This window comes from Somniosus microcephalus, chromosome 3 (assembly GCF_052327205.1).
Source record: "Somniosus microcephalus isolate GS21.2 chromosome 3, FLI_Smic_1.0, whole genome shotgun sequence".
In the NCBI taxonomy this organism is placed as follows: domain Eukaryota; kingdom Metazoa; phylum Chordata; class Chondrichthyes; order Squaliformes; family Somniosidae; genus Somniosus; species Somniosus microcephalus.
In genome coordinates, this window is record NC_140989.1 from 325571137 (window position 1) to 325590313 (window position 19177).

The following is a 19177-nucleotide window of genomic DNA, read 5'->3' on the forward strand; positions in this document are numbered from 1 at the left end:
CAGTCTCCATTAGAGATCTGGCCCGTCACCATTGCCCTCCACCACGACCCCCTTCGACACGGCCCAAAATTCAGTAGACCCAATTCTCACCCCTGTCCATTCCACCCCAGTAGACGGCATGCCGCGACCCCAGGACCCGCCGGAGTCCACTCGCCCACCCAACACCAAAGGGGACGATACGCCGGTGCTCGATCCCGTTCAAGATGCGTCGTTGGAAGCTGTACCATCTCAACCGTCATCACGAAGATCTCGACAGCAAACGAGGCCACCCGACAGACTCACCTACTCGAACTTTTGATACACTTCACCCCGCCGGACTTAATTTTAAACGAGGGGTGAATGTGGTAAACCACTGTCGTTCACTGTGTTCACTATTGTTGTTGTTGTTGTTGTTGTTGTTGTCGTTCACTCTTGTTTCACTGTTATACCTGACTATGCCTCAGCTGACTCCGCCCTTGGCTACCTGGTATAAGGACGGCTGCACGGCAGCTCTCTGCCATTCGGTCGTCCACTAGAGGCATAGTCCTGATCTGTTTGTAGTTGCATTCAGTAGTTAATAAAAGCCTGTTGTTCTGAACTCTACTCGGCCTTTTATTAGAATCGATAGCGCATCAACTGGGAAAATAGATAAGGGAGAACCAGTAGATGTGGTGTATTTGGACTTTCAAAAGGCTTTCGATAAGGTCCCGCATAAGAGATTAGCGTGTAAAGTTAAGGCACAAGGGATTGGGGGCAAGGTACTGACTTGGATAGAGAACTGGTTGGCGGACAGAAAGCAGAGAGTAGGAATTAACGGGTCTTTTTCCGAGTGGCAGGCAGTGACTAGTGGGGTACCGCAGGGATCGGTCCTTGGACCCCAGCTATTCACAGTATACATTAATGATCTAGATAAGGGAACTAGATGTAATATCTCCAAGTTTGCAGACGACACAACGCTAGGTGGGCATGTGTGCTGCGAGGAGGATACTGAGAAACTCCAGGATGATTTGGACAGGTTGGTTGATTGGGCAGAAGCATGGCAGATGCAATATAATGTGGATACATGTGAGGTTATCCACTTTGGTGTCAAAAACAGAAAGGCAGACTATTATCTGAATGGCAATAGATTGGGAGAAGGGGAAGTGCAACGAGACCTGGGTGTCCTTGTGCACCAGTCGCTGAAGGTAAGCATGCAGGTGCAGCAGGCGGTGAAGAAGGCAAATGGTATGTTGGCCTTCATAGCAAAAGGGTTTGAGTACAGGAGCAAGGATGTCCTGCTGCAATTGTACAGGGCCTTGGTGAGACCACACCTTGAGTACTATGTGCAGTTTTGGTCACCTTATCTGAGGAAGGATGTTCTTGCCATGGAAGGAGTTCAGCGAAGATTCACAAGGCTGATCCCTGGGATGGCAGGAATGATGTATGAGGAAAGATTGGGTCGATTGGGCTTATACTCGCTGGAGTTTAGAAGAATGAGAGGGGATCTCATCGAAACTTATAAAATTCTGACAGGTCTGGACAAACTAGATGCAGGTAGAATGTTCCTGATGGTCGGAGAGTCCAGAACCATGGGTCATAGTCTAAGGATAAGGGGTAAGCCATTTAGGACAGAGATGAGGAAGAATTTCTTCACCCAGAGAGTGGTGAACCTGTGGAATTCTCTACCACAGAAGGCGGTTGAGGCCAAGTCTTTAAATATATTCAAGAAGGAGTTAGATATATTTCTTAGAGCTAAAGGTATCAAGGGATATGGGGAGAAGGCAGGGACCGGGTACTGAATTTGGATGATCAGCCATGATCTCATCGAATGGCGGAGCAGGCTCGAGGGGCCGAATGGCCTACTCCTGCTCCTATCTTCTATGTTTCTATGTTTCTATGACATAAAAGATCCCATGGCACTTTTCGAAAAAGAACAGGGAAGTTCTCCCAGTGTCCTAGCCAATATTTAGTCCTCAGCCAACATTTAAAACAGATTAACTGCCCATTTATCTCAGTGTTGTTTGTGGGACCTTGCTGTGTGCAAATTGGCTGCCACATTCCCTACCTTACCAGATGAAGACTCTGATGATGGCAAGGATGGAGCAGAAGTGGGAGGGTGACAGCACCAGCCTCTTCATTCAGCTGACAGAGTGGTAGCTCTGAGATACCTCAAACTCAAGCCCCAGACTTCTCAGAATGGGACAGGGAGAGAGATATCTCCAGCTAAACTTTGCGCATGGCCGATAATGGCGCCCCAAATGGAGCGATACTGAATTTTTCCCCCAATGAACCTTAAAAGTGCATGATGTTATAACTGAACCGGTATGATTTCACACAACTCCTACTAAAGTATCATAAGCAAACTGTTAAGTGCTGTTATTCACTCAGTTGAAAAAGTACTGATAACTGCTGAGGTAAAAACTGATATTATTTCCTTCAGTTACAAATTGCCTTGTGTTCTGATAGCTAAGTAATTCAGGGCATCCATTTATATCAGCTGTGACACCAGACAAGGATTTCCTGAGCATAACTGGTTCCTGTGTTTCCTATTTTTGTTTCAGACTTTTCAGCACTCAGTTTTCTTTTCATCTATACAATAAAATCACACTGTTTCCCAAGCACTGCAGTGTACATATGGCTGCTCCTTTGCTGGACTTCTGATTAGATGCAGCAGCATTAGAATATATGTTTTCTTTTCAGTGTGTCACTGAATTATTTAGTGCCTTGTGTATATAGCATATGGAATCTGATTATATCAAATTACTCATCAGTTCTGCATCAGTTGGGTAAACTATCACAGAATAAACTCCATAACACACTTAAAAAATCATCAAATATAAACTTCCATGTGCACATATTGTCCCACATCCATTCCTTTCCACATATAAAAACTGCCAATGAATGGAATTGGTCAGTGTTTTCAAAGGAAACATTGCCACTTTTTTCATCTTTTCAAGCATTCCTCAAATAAAAATAATCCCACAGCTCAGCTCTTTAATACAAATGCAGATTAACATAAAAACACACAAGTCACACTGGGATTGGTGGTTTTACTTACCATATAGCCAAGTAGAACCATGATCTATAGCAGCCAACAATTTTCCAAATTTATTGCCAAACTCCACAAAAGAGCACAACACAATTTTATCAATATCCCTTCACATTAAATAGTAATGGATGATTGCCTGTGTTGACACTGAGTTGTGCTTTATGGAAAAGGACAGGGCCAAATACTTGTGAAAAAAAGATTTGTAAATCTGGTGGTACATGGAATCATATGGTAAGCTAAATTGTGGCTTCAGGGGTTGTTTGTATAATTGTTGCCTAGTTTGGAGCACAATAAGACATTTTCATTTCTGGTTTAATGTTGTCTGATTTCATAATGGGTAGTACAGGGTAAACAGATACATATTTAATTGTCAGTTGTAAATGGGATAGACTGCTAAATAATTAATTTTAATGAACTAGATTTACTCTAGGAAACAATTCACATTGATGCTTTCATGTACGTGATTTAACTGTAATTATCAATACCATTTAATTAACTAATGTTGCTTTGGGACCATGCCCTTCCTTTGTAAAATATGGATGTATTTGAATAATGAACTACAAAGAAAAACAAGAGTCTGTGAAATTGTACAAACATGAAAATTCACCCCAATAAAAATACAAGGAATAAAACTGTAGCCTTCTGTTTTTTATCCGGGCGTGTGGGCACGTGGCAAAATACAGAAATCGATGAGTGGAGCAGGAAAGGAATTTTGCTTTGTGGTCCGCCACTGCTTCCCCGAGGTTAAAAAAACACCCCTGTTCAATGAATGTAACTCGAGACCGACAACATATTCGTCCAACTCGTGCATGTATACAATGGCCTGAAGATTGCCGCCCCCGTACGCCTCCGAACCACAAGAAAACTACACACTTACGTGCTGTCTCCAGAGCTTCAGACCTTTGCGGTCCTGGGCCTGCAGGCATACGCCTACATAAAGACCCACGCATCCCAGGGGCGCATGCGGTTCACAAGCGTCCCTGGGAGCACGTGGACAGGCCAACCAATGACAAAGGGAGATTCCTATGATGCTTATAGGGATTCCATTTATGTACGGAATCCCCATAAGCATAATAGAAATCACCTAATAAATACAATTTCACACTGAAATAAAAATAAATGGTCACAAGTTGAAAATTAAAATACCATTTAATTAAACATTTGAAATAAATAATTAATTTTTTGAAAAACAAATTTAAACATTTTTCACCAGGTCAAAATTGACCTAAACTAATTTTAAATGTAAGTGAATGATTAAATCATTTTAAAACAATTATTTTAACATTTATTTAAACCCAGGAACTGCAAAATGCTGCGTCCCTTCTCCTCTAGTGATGGATTTGATTAGGGCAGGTGACCAAAAGCTTGGTCAAAGAGGTAGATTTTAAGGAGCGTCTTAAAGGAGGAAAGAGAGGTAGCGAGGCAGAGAGGTTTAGGCAGGGAATTCCAGAGCTGAGGGCCTAGGCAACACTATAATGTATAGTGAAATAAAAACAGAAAATGCTGGAAATACTCAGCAGGTCAGGCAGCATTTCTCTCTCCAAAGATGCTGCCTGACCTGCTGAATATTTCCAGCATTTTCTGTTTTTATTTCAGATTTCCAGCATCTGCAGTATTTTGCTTTTGTAAGAGATTAATAGTAGTTGACGTGAGTTTTGAAAAGTTCTATAATTAGACATGTTGGGCCCGATCTGCGATTCAGTTCCATCAGTGGGATGGACTATCCCAATCCATGCTTTTTTGTTGGTCCAATCACGTGCGTCGGGGCGACTCGAAGTATTAAAGGTCGCTACAGAGTTAGACAAGATCCAGTTGGGAAAATCAGGAGCTCAGCAGCCAGATATATCTGGGCACAGAAACAGAATTTCGGCTCTGAAAGGAGCAATTAAACCCATCACTGGAGGAGAGGGGTCGCAGCGTTTTGCACTCCCTGAACGAAGGAAGGATTTTGGGGGCCCCAATATATGGTCTTTTGCAATTTGTTTGCAGCTGGAATCTGAAGGTTTTGCAAACCTATACTTATTTCTAGTGCTTCAATCTCCCTCCCCCAAATCCACAAAGGATTGCAAAATAATACTGGGAGTTCGTTCAACAAACTTTTGTTTTTTAAAATTGTATATACAAGTATTTGACATATGCTGATTTAAAAAAAATAAAAGAACAGTGAAGTTTTTGAGAGTGACAAATCGCTGCATCAAAACGTCTGAAAACGGAGACAAAAAGGCGTCTGCTGTGGAGCGAAGACACGATCGATATAGCGGCGGTCCCGGGGATTTCGATCGAAGGTGCCTCTCATCCCAGATTTGAAATATAAATATTGATCCGAATCTCAACACCCAGATCGCACCAGCAACAGAAAGGAGCATGGCAGTGCAGGCGGACGGGCTGCTTGTCTCGCTGCTCTTGGCGCTGTTGGTAAGAGGGAGGCTGGCATTCTCGGTGCCCAGCACTTGCGAGGCGAACGGCAGCGTGTACTATGTGGGCGAGTGGTACTTCCTGGACTCGGATCAGTGCACGCAGTGCGAGTGCACCCCGGAGGGGGCGGCGTGTGCCCGCACCCACTGCGTGCCGCTGCCGCCCCCCTGCATCCACGTCAGCCACTACCCGAGCGACTGCTGCCCCCGCTGCGAGAGGATCGGCTGCGAGTACCGGGGCGACGTGTACGAGCTCGGGCAGCAGTTCCAGGTGAACTTGGGGACAACATCAACGTGCATTGGTGGGAGTCTCTTGCTGGTTTCTTTAAGGAAAAAGTGTGTGAGGGTGGGGGGGAAAAAAACACAGGGACAATTCACAATTAGATGATCAACTGTAGCCGGGTTCAAGAAAGATGATTTCTGTCGGTCTCTCTTGTTAATGTTTCTATTCCTTCCCCTTCTGTCCAACCCCTCTTTCTGATGTTTTCCCTTAATTCCCTCCTTAAACCTCTCTACCTCTTTCCTCCTTCAAGACACTCCTTAAAACCTACCTCTTTGACCAAGCTTTTGATCACCTGCTCTAATTCCTCCTTATGTGGCTGGGTGTCAAATTTTTTGTCTTATAATACTCCTGTGAGGCACCTTGGGACATTTTACTATGTTAAAGGCACTATATAAATACAAGTTGTTGTTTTCTCTTATGGCCCCGCCCCCTTCTCTTCCTTTCCACTTTGCTCATTCCATTTTCTTCAATATTTTTCTGTTCCCTTCTTTCTTGGTCACACATTCTCAGTCACATTCTATTTCCATCCTATCTTCTCCAATCGAGGTTTACATTTACTTTCTGTCTTTCTCTAATCTCTCTAGGCTGGCACAGCCCTTTGCTTTCATCTTTCACGGTCCCATTTTCTTGCTCTCAACCTACTTTTCTGTTTTGGTCCTTTTCTAGTCTTCCATTCATGTTCTTTCTCATCTTTTCCCCCCAGTTTTCTTTTCCTTTTGTCTTTCATTCTGTTAGACTGTATTGGTAAGCAATCAGTTTAATCCTTTGAATGCTGACAATCCTTTTCAAGATTTAGCCTTATTCTATTCTAAAGACACTAGTACACAAAAATTAAAAAAACTTTTCTGTTAATGCTGACCACAGAAGACTATGAATCAGATGTATGAGTAACAGTACATCATTATTAAATTAACTGCATTCTCTGAAAGAATAGTGATATTTGAGGTGATCCAAAACTCAGCTGCCTGTGTCCTAACTCGCACCAAGTCCCGTTCACCCATCACCCCTGTGCTCGCTGATTTACATTGGCTCCCGGTTAAGCAACGCCTCAATTTCAAAATTCTCATCCTTGTTTTCAAATCCCTCCATGGCATCGCCCCTTCCTATCTCTGTAATCTCCTTCAGCCCCACAACCCCCCGAGATATCTGCGCTCCTCTAATTCTACCCTCTTGAGCATCCCTGATTATAATCACTCAACCATTGTTGGCCGTGCCTTCTGTTGCCGAGGCCCTAAGCTCTGAAATTCCCTGCCTAAACCTTTCCGCCTCATTACCTCTCCTTCCTCCTTTCGGAAGCTCCTTAAAACCTACCTCTTTGACCAAGCTTTTGGTCACCTACCCTAATTCCTCCTTATGTGGCACAGTGTCAAATTTTTTGTCTTTTAATACTCCTGTGAAGTGCCTTGGGACGTTTTACTACTTTAAAGGCGCTATATAAATACGTCGTTGTATTTATTGTTTTGTGTCCAAACATAAAGGGCTGCCTGAAATACAGATGTGCTTGCAGGTAAAAGCAAGTTGATGCATAACAACATTGACTACACTTCAAAAGTAATCACTGCCTTTGAAATGCTTTGGGATATCCCACTCTTGACCCCACTGCACTCATTAAATATTGCCCAATTCCCTTTCCTCAGCAAATTCCTTGAACGTGTTGTCACCCAGATCTGATCCCATCTCTCACGCAACTCTCTGTATGAAGCTCTCCAGTCAGGCTTGTGCCCCTCCCACAGCACCAAAATGGCCCTAAACAAAGTCATGAATGATATTTTCTGGTAACTGACCATTGTGCGTCATCACTCCTCACCCTTCTTTCAGCCTTTGACACAATCAATCATGCCATCCTGTTTTATTGTATAGCTCAGTGGCACTGCTTTTGCTTTGTTCCACTCATACCTATCCAATCATAGGCAGAGATCTGTAATGATGGCTTCTCTTCCCACCCCTGCGCTGTCAATTCAGGAGCCCCTCAAGGATCCATCCTTGTTCCAATCCTCTTCCTCACCTACATGTTGCTCAATGGTAACATCATACACTGACATGGGGTCAACTTCCAAATGTACGCTGATGACATCCAACTCTCTCTTCACCATGCCTCTTGACCCCTCCACTGCCTCTGACATCCAATCTTGGATGAGCCATAATTCCCTCCAACTAAACATTGGAAAGACCAAAGCTCATAATGAAAGAGGCAGTATTAAGGGGATTAGCATCTTTAAAGGAGATAAATCGCCAGGCCTGGATGAAATGCATCCCAGGCTGTTAAGAGAAGCAAGGGAGGAAATAGCGGAGGCTCTGACCATCATTTTGCAATCCTCTTTGGCTACCGGTGTGGTGCCGGAGGACTGCTAACATTGTGCTGTTGTTTAAAAAGGGAGAAAGGGATAGACCGAGTAACTTCGGTGGTGGGCAAATTAATGGAAAAAATTCTGAGTGACAGTATTAATTGTCATTTAGAAAGGCACGGATTAATCAGGGACAGTCAGCATGGATTTGTTAAGGGAAAGTCGTGTCTGACTAACTTGATTGAATTTTTTGAGGAGCTAAGGAGGGTCGATGAGTGTAGCGCATTTGATGTAGTCTACATGGATTTTAGCAAGACTTTTGACAAGGTCCCACATGGCAGACTGGTCAGAAAAGTAAAAGCCCATGGGAGTCAAGGGAAAGTGGCAAGTTGGATCCAGAATTGGCTCAGTGGCATGAAGCAAAGGGTAATGGTCGACGGGTGTTTTTGTGACTGGAAGGCTGTTTCCAGTGGGGTTGCGCAGGGCTCAGTACTAGGACCCTTGCTTTTTGTGGTATATATCAATGATTTCGACTTCAACGTAAAGGGCATGATTAAGAAGTTTGCAGATGATACAAAAATTGGCCGTGTGGTTGATAGTGAGGAAGAAAGCTGAAGACTGCAGGAAGATATCAATGGACTGGTCAGGTGTGCAGAAAAGTGGCAAATGGAATTCAATCTGGAGAAGTGTGAGATAATGCATTTGGGGAGGGCTAACAAGACATGGGAATAGACAATAAATGGTAGAATACTGAGAGGTGTACAGGAACAGAGGGACCTTGGAGTGCATGTCCACAGATCCCTGAAGGTAGCAGGACAGGTAGATAAGGTGGTAAAGAAGGCATATGGGATACTTTCCTTTATTAGTTGATGCACAGAATATAAGAGCAGGGAGGTTATGCCTGAACTGTATAAAACACTAGTTTGGCCACAGCTAGAGTACTGCGTACAGTTCTGGTCACCACATTACAGGAAAGATGTGATTGCATTAGAGAGGGTTCAGAGGAGATTTACGAGGATGTTGCCAAGACTGAAGCATTTTAGCTATGAGGAAAGATTGGATAGGCTGGAGTTGTTTTCTTTGGAACAGAGGAGGCTGAGGGGAGATTTAATTGAGGCGTATAAAATTATGAGGGGTCTAGATAGAATGGATAGGAAGGACCTATTTCCCTTAGCAGAGAGGTCAATAACCAGTGGTCATAGATTTAAAGTAATTGGTAGAAGGATTAGAGGGGAATTGAGGAGAACTTTTTTCACCCAGAGGGTGGTGGGGGTCTGGAACTCACTGTCTGAAAGGGTGGTAATGGCAGAAACCCTAATCGCATTTAAAAAGTGCTTGGATGTGCACTTGAAGTGCTGTAACTCAGAGGGCTTTGGACCAACACTGGAAAGTGGGATTAGGCTGGATAGCTCTTTTTCGGCCGGCAGAGACACAATGGGCAGAATGGCCTCCTTCTGTGCCATAAATTTCTATAATTCTTTGGCCTCCAGAAGAAACTTTGTACCGTTGCTACTGACTCCATCCCCCTTCCTAGTCACCATCTCAGGCTGAACCAGTCCATTTGCAACCTCGGCATCCTATTCAAGCCTAAGCTGAGTTTCTGATCCCATATCCTCTCCATCACTAAGAGTGCCTACTTGCACCTTTGCCTCTGCCCTTACCTCAACCCATATGGCCAAGATGGCCCTAAGTGAAGCAGGTATATTAACAGTTCTGATGATAGTGTTTTCACAGTGATACAGTGTGCGACAATTGGTAGAACTGAACCTCTCTACCACAGTTTACTCAGGCAAGGTTGTGTGAGGAGATGCGAGAAGGCAGATGACTTGCATGGAGTGAGGGGAATGTGTTACTCATGCCCACCCCTTACTGGCTGGTTTAGAGCGGGAGCAGTAGTACATCGCATGTAGGGGAGAACTTACTTAGGCTTTAAGAAAGCATGGAACAAGAAAAGGTCGTTAGGCTAATGAAGCCCACCTCTTCCACATCGTATAGAATCTAGCTGACCACGGACTCTAACCGACCTAGAAGAACTTAAGAGAGATAAAATGGGTAAGGAAATTTGAATAAAATACCAGAATTTCATTATTCAGTGATACCAAAAAAGTTTACTATTTTTCAAAATATTTTCATTAACTGTATATCATTTTGAAAAGACATTCTTACTTCAACACCCCAAAAGTAAAATTGATAGAATGCTGCAGTAAGATGGTACGATAGCCCACATATGGAGAGCTTCCAAGCTTACTTATGCTGTCAGAATGTAGAGATGCAAAATTGAGATTAGGCAACTCCTAATGAGAAGGAATAGGGAAAGAAAATCATCAGATAACTAATCGCATGCACTTCCTGACAACCAACTAAAGAGGAAAACTTGGAAAGACCTGAAAGCAGGTCACCTGCCTGCCTTCTCATTAATTAATGGTGGTTGAGGATCCAAAAAGGATGAGAGAAAAATGAAAAATGGGAAACAGATAAGAGTCACGATAGAAGTCACACCATATTGCTTTAAGCAGTAGATACATGGGTTATTTTATTTAAGATCATTATTTCAAAGCTCTGATAGCCTGAGATCATCACATACTCCAGAGAATGTGATATTTCTTGTATTGCTGGGGACCAGGAGCATTGTCTAAAACAGGTAGTTAAGGCCAGTGTTGAAGAGTTGAGACATCGATGACAGGCTAATTTATATATGTTCTGTGATAGAAGATTTGATGGCTAAATGAAGGATTGTCAGCATTGGACAAATCTGAAGTGTGAAATTTTCAATCAGGAATCAGCCCTATACTCAAGACCTTGCCAAAAACATAAAGTAGTTACCAGCAGCAAGATGAATCTTCCACATGGGTCTCGGGGATCTGTCTGTGCTTTAAGCTGAGTTTACTGTTCATTGCTACTAATGCAGTCACTCTTAAGTCACTGATTTTCTTCAGTTGTCATTAGAATGATTCACATTCTTGGCAAGTATTATAGAGCTCCCACTCAATATTTTGTATGACTTCCAAAATGTTGTGTATGTACCTTTAAGAGAATAACTGGTCTCAGACTGCAGTACCGGCAGTGACCACCCCTGTATAAAAGGCGCTAGAGAGCCTCTGTTTGTTAGTTTCGTTATTGCCTTTCACCAGTAAAGATCTATTTGTTTTCACTCCTGCTAGTCCGTGTCTCAATCATTCACGGACCTAACACTGGCGACGAGTAAGAAACATACTTACCTGCAACTTGGCAGCAGCTCTGACGACGTTGTTGAAGGTCAGAGCCAGAAGAAAGAAAAAAAAATAGAGTCCATTGAAACTCGAGAAACGGGCGTCGACCGTCAATCATCGGGTTAAAAACTTGCAGGAGCGACTTTCCAGAGCCAGGCTGGGTTCCTCGGTCCGTGGTTTCCCAGCTAATCGGGCTGGTGGCAGGTAGTGCTCTGATCCTTCCTGGGCTGCGGCGGGCTGAAGCTCGATCGGGTGGCCTTTCAATGGGGCCGGGCAGCGAGTCGGGAAGCAAAGAGAGAGAGGGTGGAGCATACAGGGCGCGGCCGGTGTTTCGAAGCCGGACAGCATTCGGACCTAAGAAGAGGGAGGGAAGTGTCCCAGAGGGTCCGCTCCACGACGGGAAAATAATAAAAGAACAAGAATACGCGCAAGAAACCGTGGAAAGCAGCGCTAACAACAGCGGGGAAGAAGGCAAAGCGCGGGAGGCACCATTTTGTTAAATCGGGGAAGAAGGCAAAGCGCGGGAGGCGCCATTTTAGATTTGCAAGATGCCGAAGACTGGCTGTATCACTGCTTTTGATAATACATTAGAGGACTGGACCACGTATGTGGAAAGAGTCGAGGTATATTTCGAGGCAAACGATATAGCGGAGGGGAAAAAGGCATCGATATTGCTAAACTTAATGGGCGCTAGAACGTACGGCCTATTGCGGGACCTGATTACTCCAGCCAAACCGAAGGCGAAGAGTTTTAACGAAATTGTTGCTGTCCTACAGGAACACTTAAACCCTGCACCGCTGTTGATAGCAGAAAGATTTAAATTCCACAGGAGAACTCAGCACAAAGATGAGAGCAATGCTGAGTATCTTACGGAACTACGCAAGCTATCAAAGCACTGCCAGTTTGGAGCAGGACTGGCAGATACCCTACAGGACAAATTTGTCTGTGGACTCCTGAGTGAAGGAACACAGAAGAAGTTACTCGCAGAAAAAGAGCTGACGCTAGATAAGGCTTTCAGCGTGGCAGTATCGTATGAAGCAGCAGCCAGGGGAGCTGCAGAAATTCAACAAAAACCACAGGAATACGGCACCCACAAAATGACACGGGGATTTGCAAAATGTTATTGCTGCGGCAGAACTAACCATGACCAGAAGGACTGCTGGTCCAAAGACAAAATATGCAGACAATGCGGGAAGATTGGACACATTGCACGAGTTTGTAGGTCTGGGAAGAAGACCAGCAACAACAAAAAGGCTACTAAGGAACCGTACAAGAAAGTACAAAAGATGACGGACAGTAGTTCCGAAGACCAGATGAGCGATAGTGAATTCGGAAACAGGAGACTAAGCTGTCTCAAACTTCACAATGTAATCGCAAAAGAGGATCACCGAACCATTTGGGTCACTCTCACGATAACAGGGTCCCAGGTTAAAATGGAATTGGATACAGGATCAGCGCTAACCGTCATGAATCGACGAGACTACGAGCGGCTATTTTCACACATACCCTTGAGAGAGACATCCATCATCTTGACGACGTATACGGGGCAAAAAGTATACCCCAGAGGAAAAATAAGGGTGCCTGTCGAATACAATGGCAAGAAAATACGGAAATTGTATCTCTACATACTGCCAAATGGTGGACCACCGTTATTGGGACAGGAATGGATCAGGAAGATAAACTTAGATTGGCATTCCATTCATGCAATGACGGTGGACGGTAAAGAAGATGAAGACGTTACTCCTAGACGATTGTCAACAATCTTAGCTAACGCCAAAGAGGTATTTCAACAAGAACTGGGCACACTTAAAGGCGTAACCGCCTCGTTAAAAATAGAAGAGAATGCAGTTCCCAAGTTTTTCAAAGCGAGACTGGTACCATATGCAATTCGCCCAGCCGTCGAGGCAGAGCTGGAGAATCTGGAGAAGGCGGGCGTGTTGTCTAAGGTCGACTGGAGCGAGTGGGCGACACCCATCGTTCCTATCATGAAGAAAACGTTAAGCAATAAGTCCGGAGAGCCAAGGAAGATTCGCATCTGTGGGGATTTCAAGGTGACGGTGAACCCTGTCCTTCACACAGTACAATATCCTCTTCCAAGGATAGAAGACATCTTCGCCTCGCTGTCTGGAGGGAAGCGTTTTACAAAAATTGACCTAGCACAAGCATATTTGCAGATGGAGGTTGAAGAGTCCTCTAGGAAGTATCTCACGATAAACACTCACAAAGGTCTTTACCAGTATCATTGATTGGTATTCGGAGTAGCATCGGCTCCGGCGATATGGCAAAGAGCGATGGAACAAGTCCTGCAAGGAATTCCGGGGACTCAGTGTTACTTGGACGACATCCTTGTAACAGGTGAAGATGACAGTGAACACCTTAACAACCTAGAACAGGTGCTCACTAGACTACGGGAACATGGGCTGCGAGCCAACCGCCCCAAGTGCGAATTTTTTAAGAAACAGATATCGTATTGTGGCCACGTGATTGATGAAGAGGGGTTACATAAGTCCCCTGACAAAATTGAAGCGGTTGTTAAGGCCCCAGCGCCTGAAAATGTGTCGCAACTGAGGTCATTCCTTGGGTTGGTGAATTACTATCATAAGTTTTTGCCGAATTTGTCGACAATTCTGCACCCGCTGAACGCCCTGCTACGAACGGGGGTAGCATGGAAATGGAGCGATGATTGTAAACGTGCTTTTCAGAAGAGTAAGGACTTAATCACTTCAAAGGCAGTATTGGCTCACTACAACCCAGCACTCCCAATCAGGCTGGCGTGTGATGCGTCTCCCTACGGCATTGGGGTGGTACTGTCACATAAATTCCTTGATGGTTTGGAGAGGCCGATAGCTTTTGCGTCACGCTCGTTAACTTCTGCCGAGCGTAACTACGCCCAGATTGACAGAGAGGCCCTCAGCCTAGTGTGGGGGGTGAAGAAGTTCAATCACTATCTGCACGGTCAAAAATTTACTCTACTAACCGATCATCAACCTCTTGTCTCCATTTTCAACCCTCAGAAGGGCGTACCGATAATGACAGCACAATGGCTGCAGAGATGGTCCCTTTTCCTAGGGGCACACCAATATGACATCGAGTACAAAGGAACTAAACAGCATGGAAATGCTGATGGATTGTCACGTCTACCGTTGCCGACGGTGGAAGAAGAAGACCTTGCAGTGGATCCAATGGAGTTATTCCACTCGACCATAGTCGAATGTCTCCCTGTGACGAATGCAAACATAGAAAAGGAAACACGGAATAACCCGACACTATCACGGGTCTATGATTTAACGGTGAACGGATGGCCAGCACATGGAGAACCACTGCTGCCAGCATTCTCGCCGAGAAGAGAACAGCTGTCAGTGTGCAGAGGAACCTTGATATGTGGATCCAGAGTAGTAATTCCACCTAAGTTGACGGATAGAGTGCTCAATGAGCTTCATGAGGGTCATCTGGGTGAGGTAAAAATGAAGAGCTTAGCCAGAGCGTTTGTGTGGTGGCCGGGAATCGATAGAGAAATCGAAGAGATGACCAAGAGCTGTGCAGGATGCCAGAAGGTCCAAAACGCCCCACCACAAGCTCCTCTGCATCCATGGGAGTGGCCCTCATCTCCATGCCAAAGGGTGCACATTGATTTTGCTGGTCCCTTCATGGACTCGATGTTTTTAATTGCGGTGGATGCACATTCAAAGTGGCCAGAGGTAATAAAAATGTCCTCAACCACCGCGGAAAAAACTATCTCAGTTTTCCGAACCATATTTGCCAGGAATGGGCTGCCTGAACAGATTTGCTCTGACAATGGACCACAGTTTGTGTCTGAAGAGCTCCGGAGGTTCTTAAAGAACAATGGTGTTAAGCATTACACATCTGCCCCATATCATCCAGCCACTAATGGATTGGCCGAGAGGTTTGTCCAAACATTCAAGAAGGCTATCAAGGCAATGTGTAATGAAGATATACCCCTACAACACAAGGTGGACAACTTCTTGTTTGCCTACCGGAATGCGACACATGCGGTTACCAACCAAACTCCAGCCATGATGTTCTTCAATCGAAGACTACGATGCCGCTTGGATTTGGTTAAGCCAAACGTCCGAAGAGATGTGGAGACCAGGCAGTTTCAGAATATGAATGAAAGGCCGACCAGGAGTTTTAAGATAGGTCAACCAGTTTTGGCCCGGGACTACCGCACTGAGAAATGGCAGCCAGGAACGATTTGTACACGACAAGGACCTCTCATGTATACCGTGGACGTTGGGGAGAGCATTGTAAGACGCCATGCTGACCAGATTCTAGAGTCACTGGAAAACGTCAACTCCACACCACGATCTGATACACCTGGTAATGAAATCGACGTTCCAATTGCAGCTACCGCAGAACCGGTAATATTGGAAGCAGATGAACCAAACAACGACATTGATTCCGACTCAACATTGCCAGAAGAACCTGATATCCCAAAGAGGCGTTATCCAGACAGAATCAGGAAGCCTCCTCAAAGACTGAACTTATAATTGCTTAAACTTAACCAATGTATCTAGCAACCGTAATTGTGATTGTAATTCGTTATCCTTTAGTTGTTAAATGAATGTTATGTACTGTTTATCTAAAAGGGGAGGAATTGTTGTGTATGTACCTTTAAGAGAATAACTGGTCTCAGACTGCAGTACCGGCAGTGACCACCCCTGTATAAAAGGCGCTAGAGAGCCTCTGTTTGTTAGTTTCGTTATTGCCTTTCACCAGTAAAGATCTATTTGTTTTCACTCCTGCTAGTCCGTGTCTCAATCATTCACGGACTTAACACAAAACAGCATTATGAAAGGATTCTATTGTATTTCATCATATCTATAAATCAAAGGGCAGTAATTCCAGGAATTTCTTCTTGAACTATAGAAAAACAACTACATCTGAATTGGCAAATAATCCAAAGGGAGACCTATATACTTACTTAGGTGCCTTAGTCCCTTTCTTCTGCGTTCTCTGTTTTACAGTGGTGGTCAGAGGTTGGCTGAAATTTCTCCTTTAGTGACATGAGGTTTTGTTCTCGCAACATCATGAACAGGGAATGGCGTTCACTCTGGATCCAGTGGACTGCTGAGGCTCTCTTGATGTCACGGCAGAGGGAAATCTACATAAAATATATTTTCCCAGACTAACCCAGTGTTGCACGGGATGAGCAGAAATTTCCTTCAACTAAATATTGGAAGATTGACATTATTGTCTTCGATCCCCATCACAAACTCCATTCCCTAGCCACCGACTCCATCCCTCTCCCTGGCTGCTGTCTGATGCTGAACCAGACTGTTTGCAACCTTGGTGTCCTATTTGACCCTGAGCTGAGCTTCTGACCCCTATGCACCCTGTCACCAAAACTGCCTACTTCCACCTCTGCAACATCACTCATCTCTGCCCCTGCCTCAACTCATCTGCTGTTGAAACTCTCATCCATGTCTTTGTACCTCCAGACTTGACTATTCCAGTAGTCTCCTGGCCAGCTTCCCATCTTCTACCCTCCATAAACTTGAGCTCATCCAAAACTGTTGCCCGTATCCTAACTCGCACCAAGTTCCATTGACTCATCACCCTGTGCTCGCTGACCCACAAGGGCTTCCGTTCCGGCAACGCCTGGATTTTAAAATTCTCAACCTTGTTTTCAACTCCCTCCATGTCCTCACCTCTCCCTATCTCTGTAACCTCCTCCAGCCCAAAAACCTCCAAAATGTCTGCGCTCCTCCAATTCTGGCTTCTTGCGCATCCCTGATTTTAATCGCTCCACCATTGGCGGCTGTGTTTTCAGCTGCCTAGGCCCGAAGCTCTGGAATTCCCTCCCTAAACCTCTCTACCTCGCTCTCCTCCTTTATGACGCTCTTTAAAATCTACCTCTTTGACCAAGGTCATCTGTCCTAATATCTCATGTGACTTAATGTCAAATTTTGTTTGATAACGCTCCTGTTGAAGTGCCTTGGGATGTTTTACTGCATTAATGATGCTGCAAGTTGATGTTGTTGAAGGATGTTGGGCCCTAGGAGGTGGCAGCGCTGAACTGGGAATTGGCTATTAATTGCTTAAAATGTTGAAGCACTTCTATTGTATTTGCCAACTATATAATTAAAAGATGGCTCCCAGCTCAGTGCTGGGAAAATCATTGCTGGCTGGGAATGGCCAGTGGCAGGAGGGGGTGGGTGAAGACTGTGTTGAGTGAGAAGCATAACCTTCACAGTCATCAGGCAACAATATTGCATCTGAAGCTGGGTGATGCAACTTGGGAGTCTGAAGTACCAGAGTCATAGAGTCATAGAGTCATAGAGTTTTACAGCACAGAAAGAGGCCCTTCGGCCCATCGTGTCTGCGCCGCCCACCCATCCCTGTCCAGTCTAATCCCATTTTCCAGCATTTGGTCCATAGCCTTGTATGCAATGGCATTTCAAGTGCTCATCCAAATGCTTCTTGAATGTTGTGAGGGTTCCTGCCTCTACCACCCTTTTAGGCATTGAGTTCCACATTCCAACCACCCTCTGGGTGAAAAAGTTCCTCCTCAAATCCCCTCTAAATCTCCTGCCCCTTACCCTGAATCTATGCCCCCTTGTTATTGACCCCCCTACTAAGGGGAAAAGTTCCTCTTTGTCTATCCTATCTATGCCCCTCATCATTTTGTACACCTCAATCAGGTCCCCCCTCAGCCTTCTTTGCTCCAAGGAAAACAACCCCAGCCTGTTTAGTCTTTCTTCATAGCTGAGGCGCTCCATCCCAGGTAACATCCTGGTGAATCTTCTCTGCACCCTCTCCAAAGCAATCACATCCTTCCTATAGTGAGGCGACCAGAACTGCACACAGTACTCCAGCTGTGGACTCACCAGCGTTTTGTACAGCTCCATCATAACCTCCCTGCTCTTATATTCTGTGCCTCGGCTAATGAAGGCAAGTATCCCATATGCCTTTTTAACCACCTTATCTACTTGTTCCGCTGCCTTCAGAGATCTATGTACATGTACACCGAGGTCCCTCTGACCCTCTGTACTTCCTAGGGTCCTACCACTCATTGTGTATTCCCTTGCCTTATTTGTCCGTCCAAAATGCATCACCTCGCACTTTTCAGGGTTAAATTCCATTTGCCACTTTCCCGCCCATCTGACCAACCCGTCTATATCGTCCTGTAGCCTGAGGCTTTCCTCCTTGCAATTTACCACCCCACCAATTTTCGTGTCATCTGCAAACTTACTGATCATCCCTTTTACATTCTCATCCAAATCATTTATGTAGATCACAAACAACAAGGGACCCAGCACCGATCCCTGAGGTACCCCACTGGACACAGGCTTCCAGTCACAAAAGCAACCTTCGACCATCACCCTCTGCCTCCTGCCACTCAGCCAGTTTAGGATCCAACGCGCCAAGGCACCCTGGATCCCATGGGCTCTTACCTTCTTGACCAGTCTCCTATGCGGGACTTTGTCAAAAGCTTTACTGAAGTCCATGTAAACCACATCCACAGCATTTCCCTCATCCACCTCCCTAGTCACCCCCTCAAAAAATTCAATCAGATTTGTCAGACATGATTTACCCTTGACAAAGCCATGCTGACTATCCCCGATTAATCCTTGCCTCTCCAAGTGGAGACTAATTTTGTCCCTCAGAATTTTTTCCAATAATTTCCCTACCACAGATGTTAGGCTCACTGGCCTGTAATTCCCTGGTTTATCCCTGCTACCCTTCTTGTATAATGGTACTACATTAGCTGTTCTCCAGTCCTCTGGTACATCCCCTGTGGCCAGAGAGGTTCTGAAAATTTGTGTCAGAGCCCCTGCAATCTCCTCCTTTGCCTCCCACAGCAGCCTGGGATACATCTCGTCCGGGCCTGGGGATTTATCCACTTTTTGGCCTGCTAAAACCGCTAGCACCTCCTCCCTCTCGATGCTAATATGTTCAAGTATGTCACAATCCCCTTGCCCGATTTCTATGTCTGCATCGTCTTTCTCCATAGTGAA

The 19177-nt window shown here is 44.9% G+C and overlaps 1 protein-coding gene across 1 annotated transcript in view; it reads left to right on the forward strand.

Annotated features, from left to right (window-relative positions):
• The first annotated feature begins 4803 nt into the window (after window positions 1-4803).
• LOC147122202 (von Willebrand factor C domain-containing protein 2-like) overlaps window positions 4804-19177 on the forward strand; it is a 28561-nt gene continuing 14187 nt past the window's right edge. Inside the window, exon 1 of the mRNA XM_085983106.1 lies at window positions 4804-5692. Within this exon, the coding sequence (XP_085839232.1) occupies window positions 5372-5692 (321 nt within the window). The 5' untranslated portion in view covers window positions 4804-5371. The remainder of the gene's footprint in view (window positions 5693-19177) is intronic.